The sequence below is a fragment of the Juglans microcarpa x Juglans regia genome, chromosome 8D (assembly GCF_004785595.1).
Source record: "Juglans microcarpa x Juglans regia isolate MS1-56 chromosome 8D, Jm3101_v1.0, whole genome shotgun sequence".
In the NCBI taxonomy this organism is placed as follows: domain Eukaryota; kingdom Viridiplantae; phylum Streptophyta; class Magnoliopsida; order Fagales; family Juglandaceae; genus Juglans; species Juglans microcarpa x Juglans regia.
In genome coordinates, this window is record NC_054608.1 from 24,938,996 (window position 1) to 24,962,783 (window position 23,788).

At 34.2% G+C, this 23,788-nt stretch overlaps 1 protein-coding gene across 1 annotated transcript; it reads left to right on the plus strand.

Moving 5' to 3' along the window:
- Positions 1–6,139: 6,139 nt before the first annotated feature.
- Positions 6,140–6,953, plus strand: LOC121242026 (stigma-specific STIG1-like protein 1). The gene has a single exon (XM_041139907.1). The coding sequence runs from the start codon at positions 6,262–6,264 to the stop codon at positions 6,739–6,741; it is 480 nt and encodes a 159-aa protein (XP_040995841.1). The 5' UTR covers positions 6,140–6,261; the 3' UTR covers positions 6,742–6,953.
- The last annotated feature ends 16,835 nt before the right edge of the window (positions 6,954–23,788 follow it).

Consider the following 23,788-nt stretch of genomic DNA (forward strand, 5'->3'; position numbering starts at 1 on the left):
AAATTTATGTTTCAAATCAAATTATGTCATATAAACACTTTCGTAGGTCATGTGTTCTAGACACCGGCTGAATAATTAAATTTCTCAATTCTATAATATTTATTACTAGCTATCTGGATAATAAATATTTTGAGCAATCTTAAATATATAATAAATTTTAAAAGGTTCACTGTATGTATTTATCTATCTTAATTGAAACTCTCAAGCTAGTCTCTTTGGAATGGTAATTCCGACGTGATGAGTTTAACGGTGGCCAATAAAGAGTTGACACATCAGGACTCCCTATAGAAAGCTTCTGCACCGCGTCACAAGATTGCAAAAGCAAAACTCCTGCACCCGTGTATGTATTTTCCTCCAGTGAAGATATCAGGAGCCAGAGATTAGACTCAATGTGTCAGGGGACCTGTTTCTTCCTTCTTCTTTTTTTCTCGGCAAGTAAGCATTTATAGATAAAGGATGGGAGTCCCTTACAATAGTAGCTAAACTAATTAGCAAAACACAGATTAACTGAACAACAAAACAAAATTAGTTGTTCAAGCTATAAAAAGTCTAACAAGAAGTGAACCACATCCCGCCTTTACTTCACCGACCTGCAGATCTGCAATCGTAGCCTGCGAAGTAATACAAACACATATAATCACAAAAATTCATCCTCTAGGACTCTATAAAACTTTATAAAAGTATTAAAAAATCCAAGTATTTTCATTTCAAATCATTGAGGGGAAAACAAGTAGTCATAACTCCATAACAGAAAAGGTGTATATCGAGTGAAGAATTTCATTTATGTGTCATTTCCTTCGGATTTTCTCTTGAATCAAATAGAGTTTAACAACAAGAGAAAAAGATAAGAACGTATGGAGGGTGAAACTGTTTCGATAAGGGGGTCTCGTGGAAGAGGGAGGGAGAGGAGAGATAGGGAGGAGGGGGGGCAAGGAGTGTGGCCACGGGAGATGGGAATTTTTTTTTCTTCCTCCACAATGCGGTCCACCGTTGAGAGAATGTGGTGTCTACGAGGAAGGCCACCATTGAATGCTGTTATTTGGGGAAAATTAGCAGTGTCTTTAGGAAGATATTCTCATTGTTTAAACTTAAGAGAACCTTGATACGTCCTATATATACATTTAGAAGTGTAATTTTCTATTTTATGTTTTGAAATTATGACATTTGTCAAGCCAATTTCAAGTTGGTGAAAGAAGAAATCTGATGGCTGAGAAACAATGCGTTAATCTGATGGCTGACAAACCCAACTGTGGCAAGTGCGGGAAGAAGTGCAACTACTCCGAAATGTGCTGCCGAGGGAAGTGCGTAAACCCCTCCAGGGACGCGAGAAACTGCGGCCGGTGCAACAAACAAGTGCGGGAAGGGAAACTCATGTCAGTACGGATTATGCAGCTGCGCTTAAAGATGATCGCTAGGCTGTTGTTCATTAATATGTATGCTGCATGCCCAATATGATATGGGAATGAGCAAGAAATTAACGCCATTAGTGACGCTTCAAGCCACATATTTAAGAATTACTTATATTTTAATACAATTAGAATCTTATTGAAATCATTATAAAAAATAAAAATATTTAATTTTTAAATAATACGGGATCTCATATATCATTTATTTTTATTACTCAGGATATATAGGATATCACAAGAGTGTCCGCCAAAACTCTTTAGAAAACATAGTTTATTTTTTATTTTTTAAAAGAAGTGGTTTACTAATTTCTTTTACATGTTGAAGGCGATGCGGTAACCCTCACAAGCAAAGCTTCGCAAAAACATATTTTCTGAAGAAAAAATATTTGAGATACAAAAAAATTAGATAAAGATAAATTTATAAATTGATTATGTGATTTGATGTAATATATCAAATTATAAAATTATTTTTATCATAAAATAAATCCAATAAATTTTATAAAATCACGTCAAGTTATTTATATAATTATTTCTGGTAACAGTACTGATAGGGCGGGGTCACCAAAATTTATGGTCAAAGCAATACTGTAGTATTTAAAAAAATAAAGCCGCCACAACTGCTTCTGAAATCTTCTGCGCGCATGTGACTTAACAATTACGTGAATTCGACGTATGTTGTATTGTCTATATATAGCTGTGTACAAATTTCCATTTGCTTCTATTAAAATTAATTTAGCGCTAAAACATTCTATATAATTATCTGTCTTAAATATTTTTTTTAATTAAAACATAAATGATTAACGTACATAATATTTAATATTAAAACTGTATACGAATAATAATAAATATTAAAATTAGGTCTAAAATCTATATCTATCTTATCTCTTAATTAAATTGTGAAAAATATAAATGCAATTAATATAGGGGAACACGATCCGTGTTAATCTAGCCCAACTTCGTTACATATTGACAAGTTAATTTAGCTGTAACAACTACAATTTTAAATATTTAAAGAAGATTTGTAGGGAATTAATTAATTAGTGACAAGTATTTGCATGGTTAAATTAAGATCGAATAGTCAATGCTGAGAATCGTATTATTTTTTAAATACATAAGAAAATTAAGGTCAAAATATATACTCCATGGAAGTGCTTCTGGACCGGTCTAATTTCTGAAGGATATAAGAACATATATATATCCCTTCTGCGCACACGGAGAATGATAAATTTACAACTCATCTTTTATTATTCTATATTAAATGAATGGTAATTTTGTACCATTAAAACTTATTTTTAATGAAATGAAATGTTTATATTAGTTGATTGCATGTAAAATAAATTGTAAAAAAATTGTAAGCATATTACTGATACCATGTAAAATCATCACTTATTTTAAAAATCTAACTTAATAAAAAAATAAATAAATTTAATTATTTATATTATATTCTAATTAACATATATCTCATGCGTAATGCAACCATTAGCTCCCACAGTCACGTACAACGTATACCTGATCATCAGTATATAATGTGAAAATGTATATTCTTATATATTATATGTAATATATTAAAGGTGGTCCGTCAATCATGGGAAGTAATTACGTAGCAATGATGATCTTGTCAATCATAAAATAATATATATTATGATATATTTATAATATATTAATTAAAAAGACTCTTAATTAGCTAGCTAGCGAAGTGCTTGCATGTGAAAGTGAAACGGGTTTTTTTTTGTCCGCAGAAACAAGGGGCATGAAACTTGCTTTTTCTCTCGTGGCTTTAAACAAGAAAAATGAAAAATTCAACTGATCAGGCAAGACTGGCGTGCGTTGCCAATCAGGTCGCACGTACGACTTTGGTATACTGTGGAAATTAAATAAATCATGGATAGGACTACTCCGGTCAGGGGATTCTTACTTTTAGCACTGTTCAGTCTGGAGCCCAGAAAATCAGATTCCAATTCCGGATTCTGGCCTGGATCAAAACGGATTCAAAACCCGCATTGCAAAACCAGACCAACAAGGTCTGGGTACGAGTTAGGGACCCGGGTACCAGGTTTAAACCATGTACCCGGGTCTTTTAAAAGAAAACCTCGTTTGGTAAACCCCTCGGACTCACCTCTCTCTCTCTCGTGCAGCCGCCATCGTGACCCCGTCGTCGCATCTCCTTCGCCGTCGCCACATTTCCTTCGCCGTCGCCGCATCTCTGTCGCCGTCGACCTTTGCCTCTAAGTTGTTGTTCCGGTAGACCCCCCGACTCACTTCTCTCTCTCTCTCTCTCTCTCTAGTCTCTCGCTCTCTCTCATTGCGCTATGGCAGAAGCAGAAACCCTAGGTCCTTAGCCGCTGCCATCATGACCCCATCAACGCTTCTCCTTCGCTGTCGCTGCATCTCTATAGCCGTCGACCTTTGCCTCTAGGTCTTTGTTCCAGTACTCTCTCTCTCTCTCTCTCTCTCTCTCTCTGTCTCTCTCTCTCTCTCTCTCTCTCTCCCTCCCCCTTGTAACTATGTTTCTATGCATGAGTACAAGGTCATTGGGTGTGTGAACTATTTACTGTTGAGATGGGGTCGTGCAGCGGTGGATGGATGCTTTGACCATCTGTTTGCTGGTGGCCGTGTGGTTTTTGGAATGTTTGGAAACTTGTTTTTTTTTTTTTTTTAATCTGTATTGGGTCAACTTGTTTATGGATTCGTTAATTCTCTTTTTTAATGAATCTGTTTGGTTGTTGGGAAAGTTGAAGGAAAAAAATCCAAATTTGTTTACTTCGTCCTATTAACTCTCTGTACTCATCCATGCCCTGTTTGAGTCCAAGAAAATTTCCATAAACACCACAGTTTGAGTCCATAATTAATAAAGTAAAGGCTTTTATTTTTTTAAAAAAAATTCGGGTACAATCTGGAACCTGGATTTCCGGGTTTTAAAAACCTGTATCCACCTAGGTTCTGGGCCGGATCTGACTCGAACCAATCTGGTCTGGGTTCTCGCTCGGGTTTGAAACCCAAGTTCCAATCCGGGTATACCCGGGTTCCCGGGTCGTAACCCAGATGAACACCCCTACTTACTTTTTTAACTGAATCCTGATTCGACAGCAATGAAAATTGATAGATTAGGGCAGGTTTGGGTAGAGATACAGAATTTTCATCTGATCTTATTTCTAAATATAAAGTTTTCAAACTAATCATTACAACTTTTTCAAACTTTCAAATAAAAAATAAAAAATAATTTTAACTTTAACTTTTTCAAATCTCTAAATAAAAATAATATTATAAAACTATATTATTACAATATTTTAATTTTATAATATTTTTTATTCAATTTTCTCTCTCTCATTTTCCAAAACTTAAAAAATATTCAATTCAAACTATCTTACTATTATTCACAAAATTCTTATTTTACGTTACTCCCAAAACAAGCTCTAAGAATGAGTGTTTTACTTTTTATTAATGATGGATTGAACCCTGTTTGTAAACGACCCATGCATGGTTACAGTACATATATGTAATATACCAAATCACACACACACGCGTGCATATATATATATATATATGAGGAATGTTATGCATCAACTACTATTCACTCTCACACTCCCATATTTATAACTTTTTCAAAGGCTGTGGAGGTGTTTTTTATAGGATCATTGTGAGCTGGGACGTCTCAATACAAATTGAAGTTTTAGACGAAATTTAAGTGAGTCATTCGTAATTATTGTACAATAAAATATAAAATACTATATAGAATATTTTCAAAATTTTCAATAAAATGAGATTTTATTTAAAATCTTTAAATACAATTTTTGTGAATTTATATTTATAACAACTTAAAATGAGGCCTTTTTTGGGCTTCAATTTGACAAGATCTTAAAAAAAATTTAATATATAAATAATTCATTATATTAAATATTAAATTTAGTATTATGGGGCCTTGTACACATTGAAAACTATAAAAATGATTTAAAATTTTATTTAATGAAATGGTTTAAAAAAAAAAAAAAACATCTCATTTTTATTTTTGAAAGCCTTACATAGGATGGAGGCCTTAGGAAATGGCCTAAATAACCTTACCATTGAGTCGCCCTGGAAGTGGGGGCGTTTTTCATGAGTAATACTACTCATCATCTCAATTCTCATCATCCTCTCATCATTCTATGATATGGTATTAAATGATTAGAAACTATTTATTTTATCTTATTTGTGAATTTATCATCTAATATGACATATCATGATCGAGATGATAAGAGTACGATGAGAAATTGATGATGAATAGATTTTTTCAGATAATTAAGATACTCAAAATTTTACTTTTTTAAAACCCAATCGATCAGACTCTTTTCAAGCCTGATCATCTAATGATGTGTGGCTAGCTAGCAGTACTATGGAAACCGAAGAAAATCAATCCAATTCTCCTGCCCGCTCGTTGAATTAATGCTCGTAAAGGACAGTCACAGGATCCTGATGAAGTACGTACCAAACCGCCAGCATGTACCTCATATCTGATTTCTGCTTCTTCTCCACTATCACCTAATTTTTAGTTTAATATTTCTTCCAAAGCCTAACCTTCGTTTACTTGAATCTCATGCATGTGACCGTTGAATTAGACCACCCCACTATCAGTAAACCGTATTAGAATATACAATATTTACACTTTTTCCAACCCAACACGTCGCCTTTTTCGGCCAGCTCCAATCTTCTCTATAAATACCTCTTTCGCTCCCTCCATTCTTTCCCATCCAAACCATATTCATTAAATTCTCTTCTTCCTTTTTTCTCCACATTTCATTCATTCACATTATAAATTAGTTCCTTCAGATTGAAATTCTCTATTCCTTTCTTAGCAAGCACGTTCACATACCCACGAAACATGAAGTCTATAAAGACATGCTTTGTGCTGGTCATTCTTATGGCTTTGGCCGCTATATCTCTTTCAGCCATACCATCTCGCGATGAATTGTCCCTTGAGGAAGACAATGGAACTACTTATAATGATGAAACTTCTGATGATCTTTCTCCCGCTGAAACTGGCCAAGAACCAACTTCTCTTCGAGGGTCCATCCGTTTTCTGTCTCAGATCAAACCCCGGGTCCCTATGACATGCGACAAGTACCCTAGGGTTTGTCATGCCAAGGGCAGCACGGGGCCGGATTGCTGCAAGAAGAAATGCGTTAATGTGATGACAGACAGACTCAACTGTGGGAAATGTGGGAAGAAATGCAAGTACTCCGAGCTTTGCTGCAAAGGTCAGTGTGTGAACCCCAGGTCCAACATAAAGCATTGCGGAAGCTGCGGCAACAAGTGCAAGAAAGGGAGTTTATGTGTGTACGGGATGTGTAGCTATGCGTAAATTATGAAAGAAATCAACTCCACAGCGTTCAGGATCAGTTGGCATGGCTGCAAAAGGAGCTGACCGCTTCCTATACCTGCAAAGCGTAGTTCATTATATATGTTGTTTTATATTATGAATTTGTTAATGCGTGTGAATTAGTAACATTAATGGCGAACACTCATCGATCATATTTGATGGGCTTTGCCTGTTATTGATTATTCTTTTCTTTACGTTGTGATGTAAATGGATGAGGGACTCAACATTTCTAAAGTTCTTGTAAGAACTCAATTTGGGACTTGATTAAAGACATATATAAGCACGTGTTCGCGATCATAAAATGGATCGATAATATTTATTGAGCATTCAACGTTAACTGAGTAATTCATTCGAACAAATATTAATGTTCTAAAACTTATATATATATATATATATGCTTATTTCTTTTCCGCTTTAAATCTTAATTAAGTAGCTATTTCTTGATGACATGATGTGGGTTAATTTCATGTTGCTGTAAACTTGTGAGTTTTCATTAGATATTCAAGCTCGTTTGGATAGTAAGATGAGATAAGATGGTTTTAAATGAAAGTTGAAAGTTAAAAAAAAATATTATTAGAATATTATTATTGTTTTGAGATTTGAAAAAATTGAGTTATTTTTATATTTGTATGAAAATTTGAAAAAATTGTAGTAATTAGATTAGATGAGATGACACCGTTTATATATCCAAATGGAGTCTTAATACGTAATTTGAATTATTAGTATTATTATTAAATAATCATTATAGTATGCTACTTAAGATTTTTCTCGATGTAAACGTACGCGCCCGCGGTGCATCCTATCGTTTTAATTAAGGTACGTTTATATGTAAACGTACGTACGCGCGGTGCATTTACGTTTTTCTCCCTGAAGAATATACTTTTTGGCAAAAAGACTTGAGAAGTCTAAATACCATAAATTTCTATGCACGGTTAATGTAATGCTTCGGTACGCAGTGGACCTTATCGCTCTGTTGACAATAATGAAACAACCATATAATATAAATTATATATATAGCATGGTAACAACAAGTGGGTAGATTTCTCAAAAAAAAAAAAAAAAAAGTGGGTAGAACACCGTGCATGACAACCTCTAGACGTCACATGAATTAGGAGAGTCACTCTTATTGATTTGATATATACATATATATATATATTTATATATTTGTATACATACATAGATACATATATACATATATATACATATATGTATAATTTGTGTGATATCACCATTCATCCCCATACGTGAAATATTTAATTAAATATATATGGTATTAAAGTGTAGAGTCAGGATTCAAATCCAGAATTTTTACTTTAATACCATGTGACACTACAACAGAATGTGTGTTTTGTGACAGAGAAAACTGTCACAAAAAAATGGCAAACCGTCACTAAACATATTTGGTGACGATTTGAAACCGTCACCATGACCGTCACCTAAAGTGCATCACAGAAAACATTTGGTGACGGTTTACTGTTCAACCGTCACAAAAAATATTTTTAGTGACGGTTGGAAGTGTTCCGTTCGGTACAACGTTCGAACATTCCTTTTTTTCTGACGGTTATGAACTGTCACAGAAAATCACGTTTGGACGTAAAATCAAACGTTTGGACGTTATACCCGACTGATTGGCGTTCGAATGAGAGAAGTTGACATTCGTTGGATATCGTTCGGACGTATCATATTTACGTTCGAATGTTAATGCGTCCGAACGTTAATTACAATAAACGTTCGAATATTTGTTCGAACGTAAACGTAAATGTTCAAACGTAGTGCGTTTAATGTTCGGACGTTATTTCAAATGTAAACGAAGGAGCGTCCGAATGCAAGTTCTTTGTTCGAACGTTAGTCGCTTTACCGTTCGAACAGTTTGTTCGTTTTAGCGTGAGTACGTTCGAACGTATAGTTTAACGTTCGAACGATTCAATTGTATTTACGTTCGAACGTTTGTTACAGTGTGAACCAACGTTCGAACGATTTTTATTTACATTCGAACGTACAGATCAGAAATACTAATTTCATAAAATTTAAAAACATAATACCAATTGATTCATATTACATACCCAATTAACAAGTAACAATGTCTTATAAAAGCACAAAATTAGATATTAAAACTAGTCAGAAATATTGATAAAATTTATTTCTTCTTTTTCCCTCGCCCACGAGGATTCTGTTGCAATGACATAACACGCTCCATTTGCACCATCATCTCCTGTTGCACTTGCTCTTGCACTTCACTGCGTATTCTTTCCTCCTGGTCTCTCTGTTGGTCCTGCAAACGCGTCTCTAAATGAGACTGTCGTTCTAAGACAGACTCTAACTCTTGCTGTCTCGACCTCATATACTCATTCTCACGCCGTGCAGCTTCTAAATCTACCGTAAGATTATTAATTTGTGAAGTCGATGAGGTTGAGGAGGATGAACATTTATGCTTGATAGATCGTCCTAAACCTCTTGCCATACTAGACTGTGGCCCGAGCACTTGCGTGAATATGTCTATGTCACTAGGAGAGGATTCCTCATAAGCCAACTACATCGCCAACATTTTGCTCTGCAATTTAAAAGGTAATGATCGTAAATAATTAGTAATGTATTAAAAGAAATAGAAATAAGAAATAAACTATTAAAATGTTATATAAATAATTTATTTAACAAAATTAACACTGCTTACATAATTATCTGCAGCGACAGGATCCATCCACTCACTATGCTCATTAGTGTGAGCAGCAGCATAGACATGAATGAGGGAAAAGTTTTCAGGATCATCACGTTTCTAACAAAGCGACAATATTAGCAATTTTAAAAAGATAATGTTAGTACTTATCAGAAATAATATCAGGAAAATAAATGAATTCTATAATTTTTTAATTACCATTTTTTCAGCAAGACGGTGGAATGACCTTGAACCGGCACGATGGTGGACAGTCAGAATGGATCTATTATGTGCATTTGTAGAACTCAAGTGCTACAAAATATATTAAAAATGTTAATTGTAATATGTATACATATAATATATAAAACGAATATGAATGTAAATAATTAAAAGATATAAATGTAAAATACCTGATAATCTGGAGATGCGAAAAGATCACAACACTTTCTCCAATCATCTAACTTCATTTGCTGAAAAGGAGACTGCGCAGCCTCTTCCAACGTCTCAAACTTCTTGAAGTGGTCATGACATCGTCCTTTGTGACGTCGGAATAGTGTAGCCATCAACTCATTCACGGTTCTCAAATCCTCGCTACGGCCAAAGTCGAGGTCGAATTCATCCTAACAAGGGAATCAGGTCAAAAATATAATATATTAATCTAAGTGAAAAAAATGTACTGAAAAGTAAACTCACCAGCACACGACTTCGAATGTGCTCCTTAATCTCATTCGGAACATCTCGCCATGAGCGCACATAAAATGGAGCATAAGCTCGAACTACTGTGCCAATATAGGAGGAAAGCGCTGATGCACTATCATTCACTCCTCCAGTGGAATTATCAGGAATTGTGATCTTCAGTTTACTGTGCCTTCTATTTTTTTCAAGAGAGATTCCACGTGTATAGCCACAACCGCGACGTGCAAATGCATCAACTGCATGATAATAGATATACTATAATAATAATTATATAGTTATTGAGAAAAAGTATTAACTATATATATAATTATCAACGACAATATTTCCTTACTGGTAGGTGTCGACTGGCTGTTGTTCTCTTATGTGTTAGCTTGATCTTCAGGAACGGATTCCTCGAGTGGGGAGTCCTCAATGGATTCAGGCCTTGGACTTGGCGGAGGCACATTTCTTCATTGTCGTTTTGGCGGCATTCTTTAAAATAATTAATTATATCAAAGAAAATTAATTAGAAGAAATTATGAAAATTCAAGATATTTTATAGTCACCTATATGAATAAAATATTTAGTACTTTTATTCTTCAGATGAATTTTCCATGCTTGTTTCAGAATCTCCATCAATAACATCTTCATCATCATCATGCACCTCTTCTTCATCATCTTTATCCACCTCCTGCCCGGATTCTGATTCGTCTTCATCTTCTGACTCGTCTTCTTCTTCTTCCTCCTCACTGACTTGAATTGAATGATCATTTAATACAGACGGTCGAGATGTACGGGTGGGACATCATCTCTACACAAGGGGAGCAACTCGAGTGCACCGAGGTCAACAAACAAGTTAATACCCTCTCCATCTTCCTGGTATGCCTCAACAATCGGAGTGTCATCTTCATCTCCACTATTCTCGTAATCTGCACTCGTTCCTACTTCATATATATTTCGAGGAACAAATTTTTGTACGACTCGCCAAGTTATCTCCCCACTTTCTTCATCAGCACCTTTCATTGAATCAATCAAGTAATAGACTTGGGTAGCTTGACAAGCCAATACGAATGGATCATCTTCGTACCATTTAGATGCAGTATTGACACTCGTAAAGTGATTATCCCTATGTATCGAAACCCGACCACCGCCTAGATCCCACCAATCACATTTAAAGACATATGTTACAGACCCACCCAGATATTTCAATCCGATAATATCACGTATGACACCATAATAGTCAATATCATCTGTTCCATGACTCCCCTCGACCAACACACCACAGTTTTGAGTCTTTCTATTACGTTCACGGTCCAAAGTATGGAATCTATAACCTCGAACCGTGCATGCAGTATATCGAAGTGCTCTATTTGAGGGATCACGGGCCAATGCATATAATTCAGAAGAAATTGATCTGGGATCACGAGCACGTTGTTCCAAAATCTATAAATTGAAATAGTATATATTTATTATTTCATTATCCTGAGTTAAAAATTTCACAATATAACATATATATAATTTTAGTTCATACACGTTCTTCAAACCATCCGGGAAATTCTTCCTCGTGTCTTGCCTCTATATTTTCTACGTCTTCCGTCCTAAGTTTGTCCATGTGGTCACTGTTATAACATGTTGCAAAAGAAGTATATTTTGAGCACAACAATTCTAATTAATTTAAAGAAAACTATAATTATTCAAAGAAATGAAATGACATACCTAAGATAATCATCAATCTCTCGGCAGTTATTTAGCACATACCACCGAACTTTACCCAACTCTCCATCAATTAAATCGTAACTTGTTTGTGCATCCAAGGGTCGTACATTCTGGGAAAACACTGATAGCTCACGAGGAGGCGGAGTAGGAAGATCAACATTTCGCTCTTGACGATTAAATCGTGTCTCAACACCACAAAGATATAGAGAGCAAAATGTTAACCATTCATCGTGTATATAAGCCTCTGCTATTGAACCCTCAGCTTTGGCTTTATTCCCAACAGTGCGCTTCAATCGACCCAAATATCTTTCAACTGGATACATCCAACGGAACTGCACCGGTCCACCCAGAAGTACCTCTCGCGGTAAATGAATTGCTAAATGGACCATGACATCAAAAAATGATGGTGGAAAGATCTGCTCGAATTTACATAGTATAGTAGCAATGTCTTCTTTCAATTTCGACAACACATCTTGATTTAGTACCCGAGCGCACAAATCCTTGAAAAACATACATAGCTCAGTTATGGCGACACGTACATTAGATGTCAGCTTCCCACGAATTCCCACAGGTAATAACTTCTGCAAAAATACGTAACAATCATGACTTTTCAATCCATTGATTTTCCAATCATCAGGACTCACGCATCTACCAATATTTGAAGCATAACCATCTGGCAACTTCACACCTTGCAACCATTTGCAGAAATCCATCCTCTCCTCCCTCGTCATTGTAAAAACATGCATGCGGCATGACCACCCTGTTGTCTTCCACCCGCAAATGCAGATTATGTTTAATTCTCATTATCTCAAGATCTTTCCTCGTCTTGATCGTGTCTTTCGTCTTTTTGTTAATACTCATCAATGTACCCAGTATATTATCACAAATATTCTTCTCTATGTGCATTACATCCAAACTATGTCGCAACTTGCATGACGACCAATACGGCAAGTCAAAAAAAATACTACACTTTGTCCAATTCAATTCTGGTACGGCTCGTTTTCTCTTGTTCTTTCCCCGACCTTTGCCAAAATTGTTTGCTCTAACATGTTGCAGCTGTTCCACTATCTCTTCTCCAGACAACTCTTTTGGTGTAATCCTATCCTCTACTCTCCCATCAAACTTGGCACATTCTCTTCTCCATGCATGATTTGCTGGTAAATAACGTCGATGACCCATGAAACACAACTTCTGAGAAAATTTTAGCCACTCACTAGCAGTTTCTTTATTACACGTCGGACACGCTAACTTCCCTTTCGTACTCCAGCCGGAAAGATTCCCATACGCCGGAAAATCATTTATGGTCCACATTACCGCAGCATGCATCTGAAAAGATGTCGACTTAGATGCATCATAAGTTCTAACCCCTGTTTCCCATAACTCTTTCAGCTCTTCAATCAATGGCTGCATGAATACGTCAATATCATTCCGAGGTGATCTAGGGCCAGGGATGAGTAAAGTTAACAAAAGTTTGGCGCCTTCATGCACCTCCATGGTGGAAGATTGTACGGAATCAATACCACGGGCCAAGTGCTATAACTTGTACTCATATTCCCAAAAGGGTTGAATCCATCGGTTGTGAGTCCCAGGCGCACGTTCCGAGCTTCTAACCCGAACTCTGGATACTGATTATCGAAAGACTGCCACGCAAGTGAATCAGCTGGATGCCTCATATACCCGTCATTCTTAACTCTTTTCTCCTCGTGCCACCTCATATCATGAGCTGTTTTCTTATACATATATAGTCTTTGCAACCTAGGTTTCAAGGAAAAATACCGCAACACCTTAACCGGCACATTTTTCTTACCTTTCCACCTCGACTCTCTACATACAGGACATACTTGTTTCTCCTCGTTCTCCTTCCAGAACAATACACAATCATTCTTGCATGCATGTATGGACTTGTACTCAAATCCTAATCCCTTTCTCAACTGTTTCGCTTCATAAAAGTTCTTGGGTAATGCAGACCCTTAGGGAAGCACCTCATTAAATAAGTCCAATACCATGTTTATTACTTTCGTCGACATTCCACACAATGATTTAATGTGAAGCAACCGCACAATAAACGACATTTTGGAATGTTTTGTACAACCTGGGTAAAGCTCGCGCTTTGCATCTTCCCACAGTGAAGGAAAATTTTCACAATCAATCCCTGATCCACCACTGGAGGCATTGTTGTTAACCTCATCCATAAACTAACCAGCTCCAATGTCACCCAACATCTCCTCCATCTCATCATGCTCATAATCATCATCCATGTGCCGCAAATAATTGTGATGATCGACCAATACATCTGCTGACCCTTCATACGGCTCACCATGCAATACCCATCGCGTATACCCCAGATCCATACCGTTCACAAATATATGACGCTCTACTTCATTCAATCCTATCGCACACAAATTTTTACACCCTCGACATGGACACTTAATGTAACCACGACTATCAGCAGAGGCCCGTGCAAAATCAATGAAAGTTCTTACTCCACATGCATAGGGTACGTAATCCTTTCCAAGTCTATCGTCCAGACGCATCCAATTTTTGTCAATTTCTAAAAACATCTATAGATTAATAACACGTACATTGAAAATTCACATGCATCTCATGCTCCAATTCTCATTACTTTTTTGATAAGGTAGTTGGTCCTATCCCATTCGAGATTATATTCTCCATATTGCACAAATCTCGTCACTATACTAATTTCCACGATAGTAGAAATTTCGGCAGCACCTCCCCATAATTCTCCAAGTATACATGTTCAAATATCGGGATTGTGACCCTACGAACAGTATACCCGAAGAACAGTAGAAGAAGACACCGAAACTTCATATTAAACGTGGAAAGTAACGAGTAACAAAAATGTGCAATACAGATAATATATTCTCAAACTGTCCACACTGGACAATTCAGGAATCAACGGACACATAAATGTACATTGATTCCCAAACGGGTCTAAGGGTGTTTATGCAATGTCACACGCATCTAGCAAAAAATCATACAACAATATCTCCATGTTGTTTAAATTAACAATGTCACCTTCAAGTAGTGTTATATTGTTAAACTAAAGAGGGATGGAAGATTATGTGACCCTACGTTTCATGTCTTGTACACAACGAGGGAGAATGATCTTGAAGAAATGTTTAAATTTTAGTCTAATTACTTAACCGTCACAAACTGTCCGACCTTGACAACTCTCAAGGCCGAAGAGACTATGACATCAAGCAATTAGACTAAAATTTAGAGATTATAATTGTTATATATAATTTTAAAGGTTATTATATAATTTTAATTATTATCATTCCACAATTATAATCTTAATTGTTATAGTTAATTGAGTGAGTTATTTACTTATATAGACAATAAGTATATAATTTTTATATAAGAATCTATTTGATCCTTATTTTCTTTCTCTTTAGTTTATAATAAATAAGTATATTTACATATTCAAACTCTACTTATTTAGTAGGTTTAAGACTTTTTTATTGAAGAGTATTTTAAAGGTTATATTATAATTTTAATTGTTATACTTAAATTGTAAAAGAAGTATAATATAATTTTAAATATTATAATTCTTAAAGAGTTACTTTTATTTGTTATTACTTAATTTCAAATGTTATTATAAATATTTAATTATCATACTTAAATTTCAATGGTTATATAATAATTTTCTTAAAGAGTTACTTTTATTTGTTATTACTTAATTTGAAATATTATTATCACAATTTTTCAAATCCATATCACAACATATTCACAATAACTCACAAACTATTTACAAACTATACAAATAATAATCACAATATTTCAATTGTAAGCATAAAATAACATGCCACATGTATTAACAAAGCTTAAGGACAATATATTTGTAACAATGTAAACATATTCAAACGTCATTCACAAATAATAATTTAAATATTTAAAGTCCATATCACAATATATTCACAAAATAACATGCCACATGTATTAACATATTTCTAAACTTGAGTAAGCAATAAACATGTATTAACAAAGCCTAATGACAATATATTTCTAATAATAAACATAATATTTCAAATTCATATCATAACATATTTACAATAACTCACAAACTATTTACAAACTATACAAACAATAATCACAATATTTCAAGAGTAAGCATAAAATCACAACAACATATTGATAAAGTTTAGAAATATACCTAGCACTCACAATATCCTCTTACAAATCAAAATCTTCCAACTTCCCAAAACAAGCAATCCTTAAAAAAAGACAACACTAACTTATTAGCAATATTCTATAACAAAAACACATTCTATAAATATCATAAAATTCAAATAAAGACAAGAAATAAAAAATTTTTCTTACCAAAACTCAACTCTCTCTCACTCTAACCCTCTCTCTCTCTCTCTCTCCTGCAGGACCCTCTCTCTCTGTTGCGCGCACGGGAGAAGAAGAAATGATCTGCTTCCTCCAGTGCGCATACTGATTAAGTTCTAAAATTATTAGTTTAAACGTTTGAAAGTTTAAGTTGTACGTCCGAACGTTATATTCTAAAATTATTCCCGCCCAGAACGTTCGGACGTTTACAGTACACGTTTGAACGTACCCTTCTTATGATATAACATAAAATCTAGCGGGAAAGTTCCCGCACTTTCCTCATATATGTTCGAATGTATCACAATTTTTTGTTCGAACGTTCGTAGATTTACAGATGAACGTTCGAAAATTTAACTTAAACGTCCGAACGTACATTTCATCAAAGTGTTACCATATTTGAGCGGGAAATTTCCCGCACTAATTTAACAAACGTTCGAACGTTAACAGATTTGGTGTTCGGATGTACATAATTTTCTGGTGATTTTCATCAAATAACGTTTGAACGTATAGTATAAACGTCCGAACGTCTGAATAATCACACATATACCTTAATCGAGCGGGAAATTTCCCGCCTCTTAGTTTAACGTTCGAACGTTAACTTGAAACGTTCGAACGTACGATTCCTACTATACTAACTTATAATATAATATATATACTACATTTTATATATCTATAACTATATACTATATTGTATAGTATGATAGCATAATACTTTAAATGAGAATATAAATGTAACTAATATATAAATTATACCATATATATAAATCAATAATATATATTAAATTGTTACTTATTAAATTCTTTATTATATACTAACTTATACAATAATATATATATACTACATTTTATATATCTATAACTATATACTACATTGTATAGTATGATAGCATAATACTTTAAATGAGAACATAAATGTATATAATATATAAATTATACCATATATATAAATCAATAATATATATTAAATTGTTACTTATTAAATTCTTTATTATATACTAACTTATATTATAATATATATACTACATTTTATATATCTATAACTATATACTACATTGTATAGTATGATAGCATAATACTTTAAATGAGAACATATATGTAACTAATATATAAACTATACCATATATATAAATCAATAATATATATTAAATTGTTACTTATTAAATTCTTTATTATATACTAACTTATACTATAATATATATACTACATTTTATATATCTATAACTATATACTACATTGTATAGTATGATAGCATAATACTTTAAATAAGAACATAAATGTAACTAATATATAAACTATACCATATATATAAATCAATAATATATATTAAATTGTTACTTATTAAATTCTTTATTATATACTAACTTATACTATAATATATATACTACATTTTATATATCTATAACTATATACTACATTGTATAGTATGATAGCATAATACTTTAAATGAGAACATAAATGTAACTAATATATAAACTATACCATATATATAAATCAATAATATATATTAAATTGTTACTTATTAAATTCTTTATTATATACTAACTTATACTATAATATATATACTACATTTTATATATCTATAACTATATACTACATTGTATAATATGATAGCATAATACTTTAAATGAGAACATAAATGTATATAATATATAAACTATACCATATATATAAATCAATAATATATATTAAATTGTTACTTATTAAATTCTTTATTATATATTAACTTATACTATAATATATATACTACATTTTATATATCTATAACTATATACTACATTGTATAGTATGATAGCATAATACTTTAAATGAGAACATAAATGTATATAATATATAAACTATACCATCTATATAAATCAATAATATATATTAAATTGTTACTTATTAATTCATCAATAAACACTATAAACTCATAAAATATTCACAAAATTCACAAACAATAATCACAATTATTTCAAGAGTAAGCATAAAATCATAACAACATGTATAAACATATTGCTAAACTTTAGAAATATAACAAGCACTCACAAAAAAACCAATAATCTAATTGTCAATAATATTATATAACATCCTAATATATAACATAAACATTTATAATATAATATATTATAGATAAAATTTTGAAAATTAAATTGAAAAACATTTGAACGTAATAATAAGCACGTTCAAACGTTCTGTGTATATAAGGCCAAAACCGAACGTCGAAACGACATTTCCAAAACGTATCCATCGTCTACTCCGTTGCACGCCGCCACGCCTCCGTCATCGCTGCCGTCAACTCCGCCACAACCGTCACTAAAAGGTAGGCATTCATCTTTTATTCAAATAACATGTATTTTATTGAGATTTGGATTGAGATTTGGATTGAGTTTTGTTTAAAACCGGATAAGTGGTTACCGGATTTTCAACTTCATTTTCCGGCCACCACGGCCAGTCATTGGCCGAATAGTCACCGTAGAAATGTTTCTTGAAGTGTATACTTCATTTCCACGGTGACATTTCGGCATTTAGAACCTTGTAGAGAAATTTTTGAGATTTCAATAATGGCTAAGTCGACTCAGCCATTCTGCGTCGAAACGTTCGAACGTTTCACCAAGGCATTCGAACGTACGACGTTTAAATTACAGAGCCGTTACGGCTTCCAAATTCGAACGTTAATTGTCTTACATTCGGACGTCATATTCATCAATTTTTGGTCTAAACGTTTAATGTCTACGTCAGGACGTACTACTTTTTAAATATTATTAAACGACATACGTTCGAACGTGAATATTTTACTTTCGCACGTAAATCACATACGGTCGGACATTTAATTATAACATCCGAACGTAGTGATTTTCTACATTATTCATGCTTCGACGTTCGGACGTTCATATTTACGTTCACATGTAAAACAAATACGTTCGAATGTATTTGTTTTAACATCGAACGTACGTCAGCCATATTTATTTACTGCTTATGTTTCGAACGTACATTTTTACATTCGAACGTATTTGTTTTAACGTTCGATCGTAAATTTATTTACATTATTTTACTTGCGAACGTATAAATAAACGTCCGAACGTTTTATCTTTAACGTTCAACGTTAAAGATAAAACGTTCGACGTTACTGCAGAGCAGCTTAAAATTAATACAAAAAAATGCATTATTGTAAATAATTTTTTTTTCCTTTTCTATTTTCAGGATATGGCTCTTCCACTGCATACTAGGAAATGAGGGAGGGAAGGAGCCACGTCGGACACTGCCCGTATCGGAGCTCGTACTGTTATGGTAGAACGAGAGGTCTTAATTAATGAGTTCGACGAACTCTGTTGGCAGCAGACTAACCTGAGAGATGTTTTCCTCAGTAGAGGCTGGGGAAATATCTGCATATTGAGGGGGAAGGTATACCCCTCAATGGTTCAAGAATTCTATATGGGGATGCGTGACATGCCTCAGGATGCATCCTCTCACACCGTGACTGTACGCGGTGTTTCCATTGAGGTATCAGCAGATGTCATTGGCGAGCACCTCGGGATTCGTCGAGGAGTTGAGACATTTGCACACTCGACACCCCGTGAGGATGTAGGCATTTCTACATCATCTACTGACCGCCCATTTGAGCCAGCATCAGCCAGAGATGCAGGCCAGTCAGAGGCTGAGGATACTGGCGTCGAGGCTCGGGATGATGACCGAGACGAGGATTTCTACATCCTCACCGGGAGGGACCGCATGCAGATCGAGCGGAAGAACGCCTTCAACCAGAACCATCTGCTGCATTTCTTCCGCATGTTGCACCTTATTATTGCAACAAATGTCAATCCTGTGGCTCATAAAACCACATTTAGTCGGTTTCGGGCACAATTTTTTATACGAGTGGCACGTGGAGATCCTATAGATTTGCCACTGCACATCTTTGAGAGGATTCGTTACGAGGCGAGCATCGTCTCCACGGATAATCTCTCATATGGTGTCCTAATCAGCCGACTATTACTTGCACGGGGAGTGTCGACCCAGCCAGAGGAGCGGGTCAAAGATCAGATGAGCCCCCTCGACATGACGCATTGACGTAGCATTGGACAGGCGAGGGGACGTCAGCCACCCCCTGTAAAGGATCTAGTTCCTCCGAGGCAGCTTGAGCCAGGTCATGTCGGGAGTAGTAGTCAGCATACGCTGAGTACATCTGCAGGAGATGTGCGGCCTGCTTTGGTTGATGCGGTCATCTCACAACTGACTGCGCATATCGATCATAAGATCGATCGATCGCTCGAGGCTATATCGGCGTCTCTTGCCGAACTCACCCATCGTGTAACTATCCTCAACGACAAGGTTGATACCTTGACTGGGGAGGTACGGAATTCGACTTTTGCGGATAACGTTATCATCTGACTGTTGTTTACTAGATTCTATCAAATTTTGTATTTTATTTTTAATATTTGTAACGAAAAATATTATTGAATATTTCTATCGTTTTTTAATTTCAATTTTTAATCTTCTTTAATGTTATATTTTCCAACTTTAATACTAAATCACTGCATTTCAAATATATATAAATCAATAATATATATTTATATATTACAAAGTGTGTATATATAAATATATACAATTCACTTTTTTAGACTTGTTCACAAATTATGCACAATAAAAAACTATATAATTTTTAAATTAAAGTCATTTAATTTAAATTTACAATGAACGTTCGAATGTTATTACTTAACGTTCGAACATTGGTGCAAACATTTTACGTTCGAACGTAAAATTAATAACATTCGAACGGTTTGCGCCAAAACATTTTACGTTCAAACGTAAACAGACATAACGTTCGAACGTATATGTGACGTTCGAACGCATATTTCTCATACGTTGGAACGTAAAAAAATCTCATTCTATCTTTAGTGATGGTTTCCAGAAACTGTCACAGAAAATGCCTTTTAGTGACGGTCTAGGGACTGTCACAATTTCCCAACCGTCACTAAAAAGCAATTGTGTTGTAGTGTGAAATCACCACTTATCTTCAAAATTTAAACAGATAAGAATGTGTAGATTTTATTATTTAATTTAGAGCTTAACAATTAATTGATTGATCACTTCATGAATTAGCTAGGAACCAAAATCCTCTAAATTAAGTTATCAATTAAGGTACTCTCCCATATAGAATTTCGTAAGTTTTGGGTAGCTAGCTAGCTAGTCATAAATATCTTGATCTCAACATTTTTCATTTTATATATTTCAGATTTTCTCTTAATTCTTGATTAATTGCATATATGTGTGTAAATGCAAAAGTAGTAAATCTGTATATATAAGAAAATATTAATATTTAGAAGAAAAAAATGATTTAGATTAATTGAAGTGTAAAAAATGGAGATCTACATAATTAAATCAGATCATGAATCTGTACACGAGTCTAAACACACACACATACAGAGTTTGCTCTTAACAAGTAGTGCTCTAATTTTGACAAACCAACTAGAAACCAACTAGCACTATAACTTATGCTAATTTTTTTTTTTCCTATGCAAACATATTTTAAATATATAAAACAGTTACATGATACAAGAGATAACAAGGTGGAAGGCGCCGATATTTATCCAAAACCAACTAGTACAATATTGCAAGAAAAAGAAAAAAGAAAGGGATATGTAGCTAATGACTTAACCCCTACCCATTTCTCACAAGGGGAAGCCGCCTGAACTAGTTTTGATACAGTCCAGTAAACGGATTGTAATCTTACGACTGGAAGCCACAATGAATAGATTTATGCTACATGTCGCTAATTTGGACTGATTGAATGAGACTTTCACTACCTTTTTTCTACAATCCTTAGTTAGGAAGAGTGATAACATAGGAATATAGCAAGCGGAAGAAGCGTTGAGTTGCCAGCGAGCGACCACCAAGAATTGTGGAGGCGCGTGAAGACTATGTGCCACACTAGGAGAGTGGAGGTTGGTCAAATCTAAGAGATCTGAGGCCGCTGATCCCAAAGATGCCACGCATAGTGGCATCAAGCTCTCTCTGGTGCAATGGCAAGTGGATGTCACGCTCGGTTTAGGTCACACGTGAAATGCACGTGCTACTCTTTTCGACGATTTGCTTTTGCCATCCGAAAAATCGGCGGCTGTAGAATCCTGCGGTGCAGCGCGTGGCGCTCATGGGTGATCGGAAAGTAGTAAATTGGCGCTTCTCCATGCTACAGTTGGAAAAAGAAGGAAAAACTAGAAAAAACACTGTAGGACAGTGTCGGGACTAGATGGAGAGAGGGTGCACTCCAGCCACCCTCTTGATGGAGAAGAAAAGATTTTTGAGCTTTAGACAGAGAGCGTTTTCGCTAGAGAGAAATGAAGAATTATATGCCTTGAAAATAGCTAACTGACTGCTAATTAATTAACTAATTAACTTGTATAAAGTCTAAGTGAAAATATTAATTACGTACGTACAAGTGATGATCTACTAATACTAATTATGGGCTTATAACAATTTAATTAATACCGTGTAATATATATTAAGCTAGCACTTCAGCGTTGATTTGTCTGAAGATCATGAACAAATAATTATTTGACCTCACCGGCCTGAGCTAGCTACATGATCATGATATCGATCGTTGCCTTGGATGTCTAAAATAGTACTGCGACTACTGTTGTTGGTACGCACTAATTGACCGAATTTGTTATTTATTTGTAATTAATCTCGACACAAATTGGCCGCATATATAATTTATTAGTGCTCATATCCATCACTGCTGGCCGAGTACGTACTGAGTAGATGTTGAAGTGAGTTGAGTTAAGTTGAATTGAATTGTGATGATAAAATATTATTAGAATATTATTTTTTAATATTATTATTATTATGAAATTTGAAAAAATTGAATTGTTTATTATATTTTGTATTGAGATTTAAAAAAGTTGTAATGATGAGTTGAGATGAGTTGGGTGAGTTTAGTAACCAAACGAAACCTGAGTATCTGATCATTTGATTTTTCAAAGAATTACAAGAAACAAGCTGCGGTGCTACTCTTATAAGAAAATTATTTATTTACAATCAGTTATTTTTAATAAAAATAATTATATTTTATGAAAATAAATCTATTTTATTACATATAATTATTATTATAATAAATAATTCGTCACAAATATATATATATTTTTTTATAGTGCGCGCCTTAGTAAAGAAAAAAGAATAAAAGAATAGAGAAAAAACAAAAAACAAAAACTGGGAAATAAGGTTGATGACCACCACGTGGACATATATAATGATAATCATGTTGAGATCATAACTAATCGGATCAGCTCGATCCCAACCATGCATATGAGGCCCTTGACATTCATATATAATAAATTAATTAATTAGTATACAAATAACAATTCCATGTCACCATTTATTATTATATATTCAGGGAATTGAATAGGCCAGAAGTAGTACTCTTGGAGAGTACTTGAGCTAGGCCTTATGTAAATGTTCAATACCATGTGATGTCACTGATCATGTATAGGGCAAGTAATGTCAACCTGCTGAAACTAGCTAATTAATTAGTTAAATTAAGCTCGTGCACCCACGTTTTTATTTAAAATAATAATAATAATATTAAAAAATAATATTTTAATAATATTTTATTTAAATTTTAACTTTTCACTCTAATTTTCAAACCTAACCTCAATTAAA

Bases quoted from the DNA above. Each gene is read 5' to 3' on its own strand.
- LOC121242026 (XM_041139907.1), top strand. From the start codon at position 6,262: ATGAAGTCTATAAAGACATGCTTTGTGCTGGTCATTCTTATGGCTTTG.